Genomic DNA, 17316 nt, shown 5'->3' with positions numbered 1-17316 from the left:
TATATGATTTGTTGAATGTAAAACTGATAATATGCCCTCTAAACTTTTACTCAATCCACAATAAAAACCTTAAATAAACATAAATAAAATAAAATATTTAAAAAATAATTGTATGAAGACATTGTCCCAGAGAAAGCAGCAGTTCACAAACAGCTTTTGTTTTAAGAAGGGGTGAGAGAACGTTGAAGCCTACAGTGGCAGACTATGCACATAAGTTTGAGAGGAAAAAAATTAATCTTGTTTTTGCCTTAATTGAAGAGACCAATGATTAACAGCAGAAACAATAGCCAAACAATTCTGACTGAAAAAGTTGAGCCAACTTTCTGCTTATGGGTACTAAAACTGTTCCTCCAAATTAGCTGCAGACAAGGGCAGATCTTGTTTGCAGTGGGAATTTTAAACAAGTGGGATCAAGATCCTGAAATGTTTCTTGGAAGAATTCTAACAGGAGATGAAACACAGCTTTACTGGCATGATCTTGAAGACCAAACACAGTTAAAGCAATGGCTCTCACGAGGTGGAAGCGGTCCAGTCCAACAAAAGTGGTCAAGAGCAAAGGGTGGCATGGCAGCAGTTTTTTGGGGGATGCTCAATTCAAGGCACTTTGCTGACTTTTTGAAGGGCCAGAGAATGAGAAAATCTGATAATGAGAGTATTTTGAGAAAGTTAACCAAAGGTTTATTAGAAATATGCCCAGGAAATCTTCACCAGAGTCTTTATCCACCGTGACGATGCTCCAGCTAATTCCTCTCATCAAGCAAGGACAATTTGGCAAGAATTTCACTGAGAAACCACTGAGAACCTTACAGTTCTGATTTGACTCCTCATAAGTCCTGGTGTGGCGCTTTGGATTAATACATCAGACTGCAAAGCCATTTGAAATGCAAGGTTGGTGGTTCAAGCTCACCACCTGCTCCTCGGAAACCCATATAGGGTTGCTATGGGTTGGAACCGACTTGACAGCACTTAACAACCAAGTTCTTTTTGGTTCTTAATAATGTACAAAAGACTGTTTTGCCATGGTTAAATTCCTAGGACCCTTAGTTCTGTTGTTGTTGTTAACTGCTGTCGAGTCAATTATAGAGTTTGCAAGGAGCTCCTGGTGAGCCTGAACCACTGACCTTGCAGTTCAAGTGACTTTGCATTCTGACGCATTAGCTCACAGTGCCACACCAGGATGTACTAAATAACTGGTATCATTGCTTACAAAAGTGTCTGACCTTGATTAAGCTTATGCTAAGAGAGAAAGTTTATATTTTTATCTTTTTCCTTTAATTCCATTTCTCCATGAACTGTTTGGAGACTCCTTCAAATGCATAAATATGGGACAATTTCACCATAGGGTATAAATAAGCCTCATCATCAAATTTACTAGGTACTTCCAGATTGTTTCATAAAGGAGTTATACCAATTTGTAGTCCTACCAAAAATGTATAACAATTTCCCGTTCTGGTATTATCTGGCTTTTAACTTTTTAATCAGTCAGATGGATATAAAATAGTAGCTGGTTGTATTAATATGTAATCTTTGAGGTTGTAACATCTACCATATGCCTGACCGCTTCAGTTTCCCTTGTGCCTTTTGTAAATTTCTTATCCATCTTTAGATTATAATTTTCTGTTGTTGTCTGCCCTATTGAATGACAGTTTTCTTCTTAACCTGGTTTGGATATGATTATTTTGTGGGTCTGTGTAAAGAAGATATCTGCCCTAGTTTGAATGGAATCCGAATCTAGCTATTCTGTTAGATATCCTTTGCAGTATACCTCACTGCTAAACCAGAGTAACTAGATGTTTAGAAGGGAAATGAATTACTAGTAGTTGTAGTAACAGTGCACTCTTAGGCTCATACATACTTGTCTTCAAATGGGAATGGGAAAGCTTTTTTAAAAAAAATTCTTTATAGTTTAAGAAAATTGTCACTGAAGAATTAAAACAAATACTATTACCATGTATGGTTACTACTGTCTGCTCAATAATTTTAATTTTATAATGTGTATTTCAGAAAAAGATTGGTTGTAAATAGTAAACAATGAAAGAAAACCAGTCTTTGATCTGTAACATTTCAGAATATGGCCACAGAGGTAAGATGCTCTGTCGAGTTTTCAATTTATCATAAATGTGAGGAGACAGTAAAAGTACATGAAATGTGGTGGGTAGATTAGCATGTCTACGGTTTCTCTTTCCAAGCCATGGCATGTTTTTCAGGTGGACACACCTTGGATGTATGGTTTATAATTTTTTGTTGTGCTTTTATTCTTTTTGATTTTTCACTTTGAATTCTTCCTATCTACTTAAGAACATAGTACCAAGGCATTTAAAAAAAAAGTATAAGCAGAAGAAAAGTGTCATAAAATAAAAGACAGTAGTAATAGACAGGTGTTTTTGTTTCTCAGCCACCCTTTAGCTGGTTTGCTGTGTTGCTGATTTCCTGCGTAGCCATGCAAACAAATTTGGTAACTTAGCAACAGAAGCTGGACCTGATCCTAGCTCTGATGCAACAGTAAGAATAGAAGACCATGCAGTTATAGCAAAAAGAGTTCTGACACCATGTTTTTTGCAATCTTAACTTTAGTTTTTACTATATGTGTACACAGAATAAGCTGTGAAGAAAATTTATCTACCTTAGTGGTTTAAACTGTAAAATCAAAGTAGAACGAATTTCAGAAAATTTCATGTAATGAGTTCATCACTCATTCTCCTGCAGCTCATTCTTACTTAGTTATGGTTTCGAAGACTAGCATGTAAGTTACAGAACTTGAATGTAGTAGAGATGTCCTTGTAAGAGTTCTCGATTTCTTACCGGTATAGTAGTATGCTAGACTGAAAGGTAAGTTTGAAGTGCACGATTGGTGGTTCAAGCTCACCAGTTGCTCCTTGGAAACCCTGTACAAGGTCGCTGTGAGTTGGAACCGACTCAACGGCATGTAACAACAAGAAGCAGTGACCTTAAATGAAAATAAAGATATGGGAAAAACATCCTTGTAAAACTAATATATCCAAAAGAAAGACATTCTAAAGTTTTCTAGGTGATGAAAATTGACTTTGGTATGTATATTAAGGAAACAATTCAAGGAATTCTTTTGTTTGGTCTGAGTAATTATTGACTTAACTATATGTTGCCAAAAATATTTGAGCATGATCTGCCCTATAGTTTTAACTTGAGATATGAAATTGACTTGATGGCAATGAGATTTTGGGTTTTTACCTGTGTGATGAAAGAGTGGTGATTTTTTGATGGGGGGGCGGGGGGAAGACTACTGTATATTTTACTGTCTTTCCTGTGAAACAGACGCCTGATAAACTTGTTTGGGAGTCAGGTGGTGGTGGTGTGCCGTGGAGTTGGTTCTGACTCATAGTGACCCTGTACAGTGGTTTCCGAGGCTGTAAATCTTGACGGGAGCAGAAAGCCTCATTTTTCTCCCATGGAACAGCTGGTAGTTTCGAATTGCTGACCTTGAGATTAGCAGCCCGATTTGTAACCACTACGCTACCATAGCTCATTTAGGGGTGGGGAGATTGATGGATTTTAGCAATAATCATGAAACGAATAAGTAAAAACCTAGAATTTGTATATGGATAGAATGAGATTTTATTTGGATTGGATGAGGGACTTTTCTTAATTAATCTTAATGATTTTTTTTATATTTAGGGAATTACAGGTAGATTCTTTATAATAAATTCTTCCATCTTCAGATACTGATTCATTTATTCTTTTGACTGCCCCTTTGTCTAAGGAGTAAAATATGGGAAAGAATATATAACATTAAGGAGCTCTGGTAGTGTAGTGGTTATGACTCGGGCTGTGAACCACAAGATCAGCAGTTCAAAACTACCAGCTGTTCCATGGGAGAAAGATGAGGCTTTCTGCTCCCGTAAAGATTTATAGCCTCGGGAACCCTGAACAGGGTCGCTATGGGTCGGAACCGACTCTACGGCACATAACAACAACAACAATATGTAACATTGATCATCCTTTGGGTTTCTACCATAGTCCTGAAGAGAAACAAAGTAGCACAGTCTCTACTTAACAGTGTTCTGTTGTTAAATGCTGTTGAGTCACTTCCAACTCCTAACAACCCTGTATATAGGGTTTCCGAGGAGTAAGTGGTAGATTTGAACCACTGACTTTGTTGCTCAAAACTTAACCTTGAGATCTAGCACATTATCCTGCAGCGCCACACCGGGACTCCACAATGTTCTGTTGTTGTTGTTATTGTTATCGTGTCGGTTCTGACCCATAGGTACCCTGTATAGGGTTTCCAAGGAGCTTGAATGGCCAACCTTGCAGTTCAAACTGACTTTGCAGTCCAGTGCATTAACCCACAGCACCACAACGGGGCTCTAATGTTCTTGTTAGAGGTGTACAAATGTGCTAAAAAAATATTGATGTAAGAAAATCAGTTCTCAACAAGCAGAATCTAATAAGCAGAAAGGAAATTTAGACAACTGTATCCAAGCAGTTGGGGTTCTTTCTTAAGTGCTAAGAACAGTCCTCTTAGTATGTGCATGGAAGCTGTGTGGTCTAGGTACTTTGTATATTCCCATTTTTAAAGTATATACTAGCTCAGGAAATAAGAAATAAGGTCTATAAAGAAAATAAACGAAGAAAATTAAGGCTTTTTTTTTTTTTACTCCCTTGAGTAATTTCAAATCTTAATTTATGTTTTCATTCCGTCTTAGGCTACTAGTTTGACATCTAAGAGTAGATAGCGCTTTGTAGGGAAGAAAAATGTGCTTAATTTTAGAAAGGAGAACCCTTCTACATTGTAAACAGAAGAGTATTTGTAGCTAGTGTTGTATGCACCCTAAAATAACCCCATGCTGGTTTGACTGTTTAAAACAGCAATTGACTAAGATTGTAATTTCATTTTCCAGCTAATGGGTCTATTCCTAGCTCAGTTTTCAGACTGTGGTATGTTGTTTAGGGTCAGGGCCCTATGTTAGCAGATCAGTGGTAAGCCCAGGAGCCCATAAACAACTTATAAGGGGTCACTTTCCCAATAGTCTCTCTTTTGGTCTCCATGGAACTTCCCTATTTCCTGGGGCTTTATTTATACCATTTTGAAGCTAGAGTGTTGGATGGATAGAAAGAAAAAAATACAACAGGAGTTTTTGCTCCTCTACTGTAGAGCCTTGGAAACCCTGTGCAGGGTCACTATGAGTCGGAACCAACTCAACGGTACTTAACAACAACAAGAATTGTAGAACCACACAGCTCCTCTGATTAGAGAGAAAGATTCTCCACTGTTTAGTCTGCCTGCTGTGGAATACAGAATCCTGAAGATAAAATCAACTTTCAACAAAATTTCAAAATTTCCAGTCCCCTGGTTATCCAGACAGACACTGAACTAGACACCACTTGTGTGAAGAGACTTGGCAGGTATAATTAAGGTTACAAAGCTACTGACCTTATGTAGGAAGATTATCCTGCATTGTCTGGGTGGGCCTGTGTAATCACATGAGCCCTTAAGAGCAGCGGAGGTGGGCAGAAGTTGGAGAGATTGGATGTATGAAGGATTTGACCTACGATTATTGTCTTTGAAAATAAAGGAGGCCATGAACCAGGGAATGTGGGTAGCTTCTCGAAGGTAAGAATGACTTCTGGCCTACAGCCAATAAGGAAATGGGAACCTCAGGTTTCCAACTGCTTGAAACTAAATTATCCCAAAGCCCTGAATGAGCCTGGAAGCAGATTCTTCTTAGGATATCTAGATAGGAGCTAATGCTGGCAACATCTTAATTTTGGCCTTGTAGGGCCTAGAACGAAGAAACTATAACTGAGTGATACTATAAATTTGTGTTGTTTTAAATCATGGTAGAAAACTACTACTTATAGGCTGCCTTGAACTAAAAATGCAAAAGAATGGGAAGAAAAAACCAATACGATATTTCCCTCGCTCTTCTTATGGTCGGAGAACCCTTTCCTTGTCTTTATGACAAAATTTGAGGCTTCTCCTGGAGCTCTCTGTCCACATCCTGGTGTCCACTTCCAGGTTTCAGCCTGCACTGAACCTGGATTGGGAGATATTGACAGAGGGGACTAGTAAAGTCACTGGTTCTGTGGTTCTTAGAATCCTGATCTTCTTTTCCTGTCCATTTGCTACTTTTTAATGTTCTGCCCTGATTTTATAGCTGTATTCAGTGGGAGAGATACGGTTGTTGATAAGTGCTATCTAGTCAGTTCCAATCCATAACAACCCTGTATAGGGTTTCCGAGAAGCACCTGGTGAGTTTGAATCACTGACCTTGCAGTTCAAACTGACCTTGCGATCCAGCACATTATCCTGCAATGTCATGCCAGGACTCCAATAATAATAATAATATATCTGTATAATTTTTTCTGGTGTGGTGCTGTGGGTTAATGCGCCAGCCTGCAAAGCCGTTTGAACTGTAGGGTCAGCAGTTCAAGCTCACCAGTCACTCCTCGGAAACCCTATATAGGGTTGGAACCGACTCACGCGATGGCACTTAACAACCACATATTTTTTTCAGATTTTCCCCCCTAAGTATTTGAAATTTTAAAAAACAGAAAATGGGTTTGTATTGGTATAAAAATTGCCTTTTTCTTTTCACTTAATGTGTTATGAACACTTTTCCATGTCAGTACAAACAGCGCAATGAATCTCACCTTTTAGCTGTAACTGGTAAGACTTGTGGAAAGCATGGTGGCTCTGTAGGATAGGCACTGAACTGAAAACCACAAGGTTGGCGGTTTGAATCCACCAGCCACTCTGCGGGAGAAGGATGAGACTTTCTGCTCCCCTAAAGGTCTACAGTCTTGGAAAGCCTGTACAGGGTCACTGTGAATCAGAATGGACTCAACAGCATTAACAACAACAACATTAATACTTGCAATATAACTTTATCTTTCATAACGTTTAATCTTTCCATTGATCCTGTAAGGAAAATACTGTTGACTTTCTGTGCCTTAGTTAAGGATGTTGAAGTTCAAAGATATTAAATAATTGGACCAAGCTCACACAGCTTGTAAGTGGTAGAGTTGAGATTCAAACCTAGGTAGATTAGCCTGTTCTCTTATCCACCTGGTCATGCCCCTCCTGGGTACTGTAGTTGTTTGGATATGCATAGATTATGTAGCTGATTCTCTGTTGGTGGACCTTTGGATACGCTCTTATATTTTATTGTTACCAAGAATACCTTATGGAATATGTTTCCCTAAGTCATTGTAGATATTTTTAAATACAGCTGTCTAGAAATCAATTCATTCACATTAAATATATTATTTTCCCAAATTCCTTTCCAAAACGGGGATCTGTTTTGTGTCCCAGCAGCACTCTGAGATTGACAGGTTTTAGAAGGGGCAGTGGAAAATTCCTTCCTTTCATAGGCCACAGATACATTGAAATTGGGTGCTTATAGGTCGTATCTGAGAGTGAAATGAAGCTTTTTTTTTTTTTTTTTTTTTTTTAACTTTTGGGAATTGGATGAAGATTTACAGAGCAGATAATCAGTTTTACATTTCATAAATCCCATGCTTTGCTTCATTACAATGATTGCTGTTCCATCCCTGTAACACCAGTTCACAGTATTTACCTCTGTTCACTTTAATATTACATTGTCCTGTGTCTCCCACTGCCTTCATCATTCCCCTCCTTGTTGTATGTTGCCTGCCCTGTCTGTCACCCATGCTGACATGTGTCTATCCTCTAGCCTGTGAATAATTTCACCCTCCCACACCCAAAACCAGCAAAGATTCTTGTTTTCTTTTTCCCTTTTTCTTTTTCACAGTCCTATGTTTTGCTTCATCTCATTGATAATGCTCTCCTCCCTGTAACAACTATCCTGCTTCTACCATGTGGCTTCCCTTTTACATCTTATTTTTCATAAATGAACAAAGTAAAAATATTTGATGTACACATACAAAACAAAAAATATATGTATTCATTTTAAATGTCCAAAGGGCACATTTTGCAAGCCAGTCTCCTGTCCACAGGTCCACAGGCTTTCTCAGTCCATGGACCTGGAGTCCTCAACTGTTCTGTCTGTCCAGGCCGTTGCCTTGGCCACTGTCTCTACTCTCGCTACTTCTTTGGGTAGGATCTTACGCTCCACTCCATGTTCTTCCTTTTAGATGGTCCTGGGGTCCTCTGTTCCTAAAATGAAAGATTAACTACTCCCCACTTGTAGTTATACATCTTCTACAACTACAGTTGTGACAATCATAATTAATCCTGCTAACGGCTAGTCACAACTGAATCAAAATCCTATCACTACAGTTACCTATCCCCTCTTATAAGATCCATCTGAAATAGAGGAAAACTATTTAATGGGGATTCTCTCTTAACCCCCTTCATTCTGGAACTAAGAGTACTCATGAAAGCTTGTAAGCCAGTTGGTTGGTGTCTTTATGCGCCCCCCCCCCCAATTTTTGATAGCCAATGTCTAAGTTGTCTATCACTGTCAACCCAGTGCACTGAGGAAAGAAGCTTGATCTTTGATTTGAAGAATCCTTCCATTTCAGTTGGAATTTTGAGCAACTGCATCCCTAAGAAAAGGTCCAGTTCTTCAAATTGTAGTGATTTATGCTTGCTCATAGTATCAAACTTTTTAATCTTAATCTCTTCGGGTTCTGGTCAGCTAGCCATCCAACGTAGGTCAAATGGGTATTATCTGCAAGTTTGGAAGTTCTTGCACGCCTATCCACACTTCAGACCAGCTGACCACTTTACTCTTCGCTCTAGCCTCCAGTGGGTAGGTGGTCAGTGTCTATGGGCCCGGGAGTTCAGACATCTCCCTAAACTTCAGACCAGATAGCCCTCCCTCTTCTCTCTCTCAAGATCAACTGGTGTCAGTGGAACAGAGCCAGACTCATCCCATGTCTTCATTGCCACATTTCCTCCACTTTCACTCATAAGTAGACGAGGGTGGTCATCAGCAAGCATACTAGACTGGTTGTGGGTTCCCTTTGAGCTTCAGTCTTAAGGGGTTTTCCTTAATAGCCTGACTTTTCTTGCCTTGATGGCTCCAAGGCAAACAGGTTGCTTGATATTCTAAAACCCAACCTGTTTGCTTTTTTTTTTTGCTAGTCTTTCTTTCAAAACGTATCTTCTATTTTTCTAGCCATTCAGGGTTGGGGTTAGTGTGAATGTTTTTTCCTGTGGGAATGTCCCACCTCAGAGGTGCTGGTTGGGGCTCAGGATTCCACCTAAGGCCCTGTACTCTACAAAGGCTTAACAGGAAGCCTTATTTCCCTGGGCAAATTCTAATTTCCCTTTTAGCTAATCCAGTCAGTTATAGGCTGAGGACGAACTTAACAGAAATGAACATTCTTTCTGTTAGGAAGGGTGAATATTCTGTAAAATGGTTTTTATACATAATTTATGATTCAATTTTTCTTTTTCAGAATTTTGATTCTGACATTAGCAGTGTAGGAATTGATGGCTGCTGGCAGGCAGATAGCCAAAGGCTTCTCAATGAGGTGATGGTGGAACACTTCTTTCGACAAGGAATGCTGGACGTAGCTGAGGAGCTCTGCCAGGTAACGAGTACCATTGGGAAGATATGAACAAGAATCAAAAGAACGCTTTGGCCTTTCCGTCATATGTTATATGCAGAGGGGGTTTTGAGTCTTCTGCTGGCCACAGATAGGTTTTTAAAGTTTCAAATAACCAGGCTGACCTCATTTTACTAGGAAGTTTTGTTTTGTTTTGATGAAAATTATCGTTTTCAGAACTTAACTCAATTGTTCTTTCCTTGTTCCAGTTCATGATTCAAGTGATACCACTGTTTCTGTTTCCTCTTTTAGTAGGGAAGGTGGTTAGTGTGGCAGAGAAAAGAGATAGCAGGGTTCTTATGATCTGGCTCACCTTATAGATGTTTGTTTATCAAATAAATTTCAAGCTAAAATTTACTTCAGGTGAGAAGTGTTTATATTTTATTTGGTTCTGCTGTGGTAAAAAGGAGCCCTGGTGGTGCTTTAGAATAAGCACTGGACTGCTAATGCAGGGTAAACTATTCAAATCCACTAGCCACCAGGACAATCAGCAGTCTCTACCATAAGTTAAAAGGACATTATTTTTAATGGTTTCTCCCCTGTTTTTTAATCTAGAATATGCTTTTACCACTGTCTTTACCTTGATTACTGGTAACAAAAGTTGTTTCTGTTTTTGTTTTTTATTTTTTTTCAGGAATCTGGTCTTTCTGTAGACCCAAGTCAAAAAGAACCATTTGTGGAGCTAAATAGAATATTAGAAGCATTAAAAGTCAGAGTTCTGAGACCTGCTCTCGAGTGAGTTACTGAGTTTATTTTCTTTTGAATACTTTGCGAGAAGTCTTAAGAAAATTTAGTTAAAAAATACATTGGCGATCTCTGGGCATACCAGGAAGCTTCAAAAAGTTTGTGGAAAAATAGAATTAAAAGTGATGGGAGTTTATCTCACTGAGGTAGACTTTAGAGAAATCAAGGGAGAGTTATTTTATTCCTTTTAGATAAGTGAAGTTGGGGGAGGGGTGTAATAGAAGGAACTGGTGAGAGCTTAGTTCGTTTACCTGTTAGTCTGAATTTCCCTGTGTCCAGGATGTACTACTACTTTGCTTAGACTTGCATTATAACTAAAGGACTATTTGCTCTGGAGGTCCTGCTTTGATATTTCAGCTTCCATAGTGGGCTGGGTTTTGTACTAATAACATTCTATAAAAATAAAAAACAATTGGTTACTGGAAGGGAGGAAATACTGTTTTAAGGAACTCTTTCCTCATTATCACTGTAAAATTTGATGATGCATTATAACTCGTTACTGATATGAAGTATCTGAAATTGCTAAGTTAGCTATAAGAAATACTACCCTAGAGCAGGGTCGGCAAATGTCTTTGTAAAAGGCCAGGTAGTAACTATTTTTGTCTTGCAGGCCACATAAGGTCTGTGCTGCATATTGTTCTTTGTATAATTTTACAACCCTGTAAAAACAATTCTTGGCCATCTGCCACACAAAATAGTAGGACATTTTTATCCTGTGTCTTTAGTTTGCTGACCCTTGTCCTAGAATTTTTCTGTGTGAGGATTACCAGGTTAGTTGTAAATAAATGACCCATAAAATAAAGAGAAGAGACTGAGTGATAGAAGCAATTACATTATTGTGAAATCATAGCCTTGGAAGCCTGGTGTTTTAAAAGTGGAAGGACTTAAGATCCATGTTCCCCAGGGGTAGGAGTTGGGATGAACAGGGGGTAGAGTTGGGAAGATTCTTACTGGTTTTATAATGTACATTTCCCTCCTAACTTCTCTTCTACTAATCTATTCAATTTCTTATGGTTTATGTTTGTTTTTTTGTGTGCTGTCAAGTTGATTCCTATTCTTAGTGACTCTGTATACAGTTTCTAAGAGTGGCTTTGAACTGCCAACCTCTACATTTTAAAAACATTATTTTAATTGAAACTTTCATGTGTCCCTATCAGTCATCTGAGTAGGTAATACTTGAGCAAGTTAGAAAAATCAAAAGATACAACAAAGGGTATGGGTGAAAAGTCAGTCTTCTCCCAGCCCTTGCCTCTCGGTCGGCAGTCACCCTTTTCTTGTGCGCCCTTCCAGAGATAGTTCATGACGTTTGCATGCTTATGTGCATTATGCATGAAAGTATTTTAAGTGACTACTTATTAAAGTTTTATTTTATGGAATATTCCTAAATTGCCACGTTGTCTAGCTTTTATAAAATGGTAAATTGCCCCCCATAAAGTTTGTTTCAGAATATAGCCTGCCATTAATAGCAAGGGTAGTTCCGCATCCTCTTTATCACAGTTGATTATTACCACCCCCACCCCACCCCTGTTTTGTTTTGTTTTTTTAAACCTTTGCAAGTCTAATTGCTGTTTAGTGATGGAGAAAGCATGGCAGCTCATATTTTCCATTTGCATTTATCTCTTTAGTGAGGTTGAACCCCATCTCTGTGTTCCCACCTTCATTCTGGTGCTCCTTATCATCTCTGGTCTAAACAGTCGTAGGTAGGAGGGACCAGTACTGAGATGTGCTACCACTTCATCCCACAAAACCATCTCCAGGTGCTTGTGGTGGAAGTATTTCACCACCACATCTAGGAAACTTCATAGCACTTTTTAGGGAAAATATTACAGTTCTCTTTGTAAAAGCTTCAGTAGAATTTCAAAAAGAAATAGAAAAGATCTGAATGGTTAAAAGAGAGAAGTTAGAGACTTTTTCACAAAAGGGAGAAAAAAAAATCTAAGTTTAGAGCACAGAAGTATTATAAAGTGGACAAGCCATCGACAGTGTCATCCAGGCTGCGGGATGATGGCGGCGTCTCCAGGTCTGATGAGTGAATAGGTAGACATGAAAACCTTAAAGGGAATGCCCCACAAGGCTGCCATCATGGTTTCTTGGTGCGTGTGATCAGTTGTCCTAAGGGTAGAATAAAACAATTTCGAAGTGGAAAAAAGTTCTAGAAAATGAAAATAGTAGAAGCAAACAGAAACGGCTGATCATGAAGAATTAACTCTCCTTGGAAATGACGGTGGCAATGATTGTACAATTTCTGGTGACTCTTTTCTTGTTTTTAATTGTGACTTCTTATAAGTTATTAGGAGTCCTGGTGTGGTGCTGTGAGTTAATGTGCCAGACTGCAAAGCCGTTTGAACTGCAAGGTCAGCAGTTCAAACTCACCAGCTGCTTCTTGAAAACCCTACACAGGGTCACTTTGGGTCGGAATCGACTCGATGGTACTTAACAACACAACAACAACATAAGTTATTAAGTGTCATTGAATCAGTTCTGCCTCATAGTAGCCCTGTATAGGGTTTCTATGGAGAGGCTGGTGAGTTTGAACTGTCAGCCTTGCAGTCCGGTGCTTATCTTACAGCGCCATACAAGTTGTTGTTGCTAGGTGGCATCGAGTCAGTACTGACTCATAGCGACCTTATGCACAGCAGAATGAAACACTGCCCAATCCTGGGCCAACTGATGCCATGCTTGAGTCCATCGATGGTGCCGCTTGGCCAATCCATCTTGGTGGGTTTTCCTCTTTTTCTCTGACCCTCCTCCACCTTAACCAAACATGACATCCTTCTCCAGCGACTGGTCCCTCCTGACAATATGTCCAAAGTAAATGGATCTATTGGTTCTTTTGGCAGCCTATGGAATTTTCAGTATTCTCCAAGTAGGTGTGTTTAAATGGTCACATAGAGCCACAGAGGCAGCAAGGCTCTGGCAGCTGTGCCAGTGGAGAAAAGAAATCAAGGGTTAAAAAAGTTGGATTTTTTTCCCCAGAGTTTTTGTTTGTGTGTTTATTCTGAGAGGGCATAGAGGAGAGATAAGGGGTGCATTTTTAAATCAGTTGGTCTGTGAGCTGGTCAGTGTGGTGGACACAGGACACCTCATAGAAAGAGCATACAAGGATGCAGAGGCAAAGAAGGAAGCACTGTGGAGTATAAAAAACAAAAGGGAAAAGGTATTTGGAGTGATAACACCATTTTTTCTGTTGTCTGTTTGACATTGATTGCAAGCAGAAGTTGAGATGAAGTTCCAGGACAGGAGGTATTCCTCAGGAGAAATAGACATGGCCACCTCTTACCTAAATGCATGCTCTCCAAAGACTCCAGAACCTTCTTAGCAAAGAAAGGGAAAATCAAAGTAAACTATTCTTGAGATTGTTTAAAAGGATGAAGAGCTAACAGAGATAGGAGGGGGTGAGCACATGATGGGCAACAGGGATGGAGATTCCAGTTTGTATATGTAAAATGCTGATCTCTTCATATGTTTATAGATAAAAATAGCTTGATTTCGTTGTAGTAAACTAGTAATAAACAAACCAGTGCCATACTTGAATACTAAAAAAGGAAAGAAAACTCGCTAACCTATAGAACTGCTATCTAACATGGTGACCACTGGCCTCATACAGCTCTCAGGCACGTGTTCGAATCTTTGCATTGCCAAGAACTTATGCCAAGTTGAAAGGTTTGTTGTTGTTGTTTTTGACGTAGATTTAAAAATATATATTATAATTTATGTGGTTTTTAAAATAGCATGTGAGAAGCACACAAATCACACCAGCTCTAAGATGAGTAAAAGATTAATAATTGGTAGTGGAGGGCCAAACTCACATCTGAGAAATTACCTTTTTAAAAATACCTCAGAAATGGCTGGTGAAAGGAGATGGGGATAAGACTCTTATGATTCAGTAGTGAATAGTTGTTATCATGACTGATTGCGATTGTTTCAAATGTAAACATAGAGGTTTTGTAGCAAAAGGGGGAGTGGCTTATCTTGCAGTCCTGGGGTGGAGGCAGAAGACCCTGGGACCATCAAGGGAGAAGAGTGGGATAGGAGTGTGGGTCCCTATTCAGAGAAGCAAGGATGCCAGAGATGGAGGCAAAGATGATGACGTTGAGAGATGAGTGGTTGGGGACTCTAAACTCATGGAGAGAGAAGGGCTGGCTGTGTGCTGGCAGCTGGGGGGCAGGCTTGCAAGGTATGCCCTTTTATTTGAATGATTGTATATTCCTTAGTGTTTTGATGTACATCCAAAAATAAAACAAAACAGGGAATAGAAGCAAATACTGTTGAATGATGATGCATGGAGGGGATTGTAATCATTGCAGTGAGGCAAAATACAATAGGATGAGTGAAAAACTGATGTTCTCCCATACAACCTATCCCTCAATTCACAATGAAAACGTACACAATTGAAAAGAAAAAGGAAAAAAAACCCAAAAACCCTAGAAATGAAATACACTAGCTACCATTTTCAGTCGCTAAAGCAGTTCGAGAGTTCTGATCTTTTGTTTTGGCAGAGCTTTTGATATTTGCCATTTCTGCTGTCCTCTGAATTTTGATTCTCTGTCTTTGATTTGTTGGCTAATAATTTCCAACCCATTGTTGTAGCTCATTTCCCTGAACTTCAGTCCCCAAGAAGACTAGAAAAAGAGGTTATTGGTAAGTCTTTAAGAATACTGTGGACTTCTGGTGTGGATCCACATTGCACTGCAAACTACAAGGTCAGCAATTCAAACCCACTAGCTACTCCTTGGAAAGGGTCATTAGGAGTTGGAGCTGACTCAGTGGCACTTAACAGCAACATCAAGAGTACTGTGAAGTAGTGTAGGGGAGTGTGCTATAGGAATTGGCAAGGTACATACCAACCCGGACTGGCAGACTTTCAAGAGGCGATTAATAGACTAACGCTGCCAGTTAGACCCTAGGGGAGAACAGCTAACTTTGAAGGTTAATCTTGTTTTTAACAATTTTTGAAATAATATGGAAATTTTAAATATACAGTTAGTAATGTGCCAAGTTTTTCCAGCAGCCTTACAATTAGGAAGATTAATGCGTACTGTTTCGTGATAGTGTAGATGTGACACCTAAGTTGTTAAGTGCTGTCAAGATTTTTTTTAAAATGCTGCTCCCAAATTCCCACTGTGGGGCATGAGAACAATATCATTTGTGGAATTATATCTTGTCAGGGTAAACACTGTAGACCGACACAAGCACACCCAGTAAGGTCATCAAGGTCATGAGGATTTCTGTTCACTGCCACCACATTCTTCTAATAGAGAAAACCTTCTAGGTGTCTCCCATAGAAACGCTAAAACACTTGTGTGTGGCACTGTGGATTAATGCACTGGACTGCGAAGTCGCTTTGGATTGCAAGGTTGCAGCTGCTCCTTGGAAACCCTGTACAGGGTCTCTATGAGTCGGAACCGACTCCACAGCACATAACCAACCAACGTTAGTTTGCTTGTTGGGATATATTCATTTTTGTTTCTGCTCAGACACACATGGAATTGCCATGAGTCCTTACTAATTAGATTTTTAAATAAGTGTTTTAATCTTTTTGGCTAACTGCTCAAAAGATTCTGTATTTATCTTTCAAGTAAACTAACTTTACTAATTAAAAAAAAAATCATTTTTCTTTAAGAAATGCTAGAATATCCCCATTTCCTAGTATCTCATTCATTCATTCATTTTTGGTTTATTTCTGATTATGTCTTCCACTTCTGTGTAGGTTTGGCTTAGGCACTGTTTTTGTCATGTGCTGTATAGGTTTTGGACTTAGCTATTATCAGGTTAATTAATACCCATTACCCAGGAATCCTGGTGTGGCCCTGTAGGGGGTGACAAAATGTGCCAGACAAGATCCCTGTCTTCAAGAGACTGGAAACTTTACTACCAAGTCGAATGTAAGATGAGCCAAATGGAAGTTACAAATAGAGAATGTCTAGAGTTCTGTGGCTGGAGAGATTGGTAGTGCAGGATGCTCTGAGAACCTATTTCTGATTTCTGTGAAACCAGTGGACAGAATTCTTGAAATGGTTAGGCTTGACAGACAGCCCAAGGGGAGAGCTTAAAATCTTAGCTACTAAGGCTCGACAACTGTTTAAGAATGAAAGATGTTTAATTTCATTTGTAGGGGCTCTAGTGATATAGTGGTTAAAGTGCTCACCTGCTAACCAGAGTGTTTGAAACCACTGGCCACTTCACAGGAAGGAGAAAGATATGGCAGTCTGCTTTTATCAGTATTGGAGACCCTGTGGAGCATTTCTGCTCTCTCCTGTAGGTTTGCTGTGAGTTTTTAGGTATGGTTGGCATTATAATGAGGGGCTTCAAAAAGTTCATGGAAAAGTTGGTCGTTTAATTCCATTTTTCCATGAACTTTTTGGCATCACCTCATATCTCCTGTCTTTACAGCCTCCTGATGTTACAAAGACATCCTCAAGATGGCATACCAACACTGTTTTTCATGCTTCTGGGCTTCATAACAATTTTCAATACACCTGCTCTGCCTCTGCTCTTAATGGGCCTTCGTGTGGCACTGTAGGATAATGCTGGACTGGAAACCGCAAGGTCTGCCCTTCAAACCGACCAGTCATTCTCGGAAGCCCTGCACAGTGTTGCTATGAGTCAGAACCGACTTGACAACACACAACAACATGCTTTTAATATTATTATTTGTTTTTTGCTCCTAGTTACATACAAAATGATTTTCCTCACCCTGTGCTTTGTCTTTAGATGGGCAGTGTCAAATCGCGAAATGCTCATTGCCCAGAACAGTTCCTTGGAATTTAAGCTACACAGACTGTATTTTATTAGCCTGTTAATGGGTGGAACTACAAATCAACGAGAGGCATTACAATATGCTAAAAATTTTCAGCCATTTGCCCTAAATCATCAAAAAGGTGAGACTGAACTCAGATATTTTCAGTGTTTACAACAAGAGTGTATATAGCTTCATCTTTTCCAGATCAAATATATTACTTACTAATAAACCAAAGCAATTGTAGGTGATAATCACTAACAAAAAAGTTCTGACTGGCTCTAGAACAAAAACCAAAACATTAAACTGTCTTAAAT

The 17316-nt window shown here is 39.2% G+C and overlaps 1 protein-coding gene across 1 annotated transcript in view; it reads left to right on the top strand.

The window, feature by feature from the left end:
- The window catches only part of RMND5A (required for meiotic nuclear division 5 homolog A (S. cerevisiae)), a 64696-nt gene that overhangs the window by 40264 nt on the left and 7116 nt on the right, over positions 1-17316 (top strand). Inside the window, exons 3-5 of the mRNA XM_006875860.1 lie at positions 9367-9501; positions 10151-10251; positions 16975-17141. Coding sequence (XP_006875922.1) covers positions 9367-9501; positions 10151-10251; positions 16975-17141 — 403 coding nt within the window. The remainder of the gene's footprint in view (positions 1-9366; positions 9502-10150; positions 10252-16974; positions 17142-17316) is intronic.

Source organism: Chrysochloris asiatica, unplaced genomic scaffold (assembly GCF_000296735.1).
Source record: "Chrysochloris asiatica unplaced genomic scaffold, ChrAsi1.0 scaffold00341, whole genome shotgun sequence".
Lineage (NCBI taxonomy): Eukaryota > Metazoa > Chordata > Mammalia > Afrosoricida > Chrysochloridae > Chrysochloris > Chrysochloris asiatica.
Note: the sequence above shows the minus strand (reverse complement) of the source record. Positions and strands in the feature narration are given on the sequence as shown.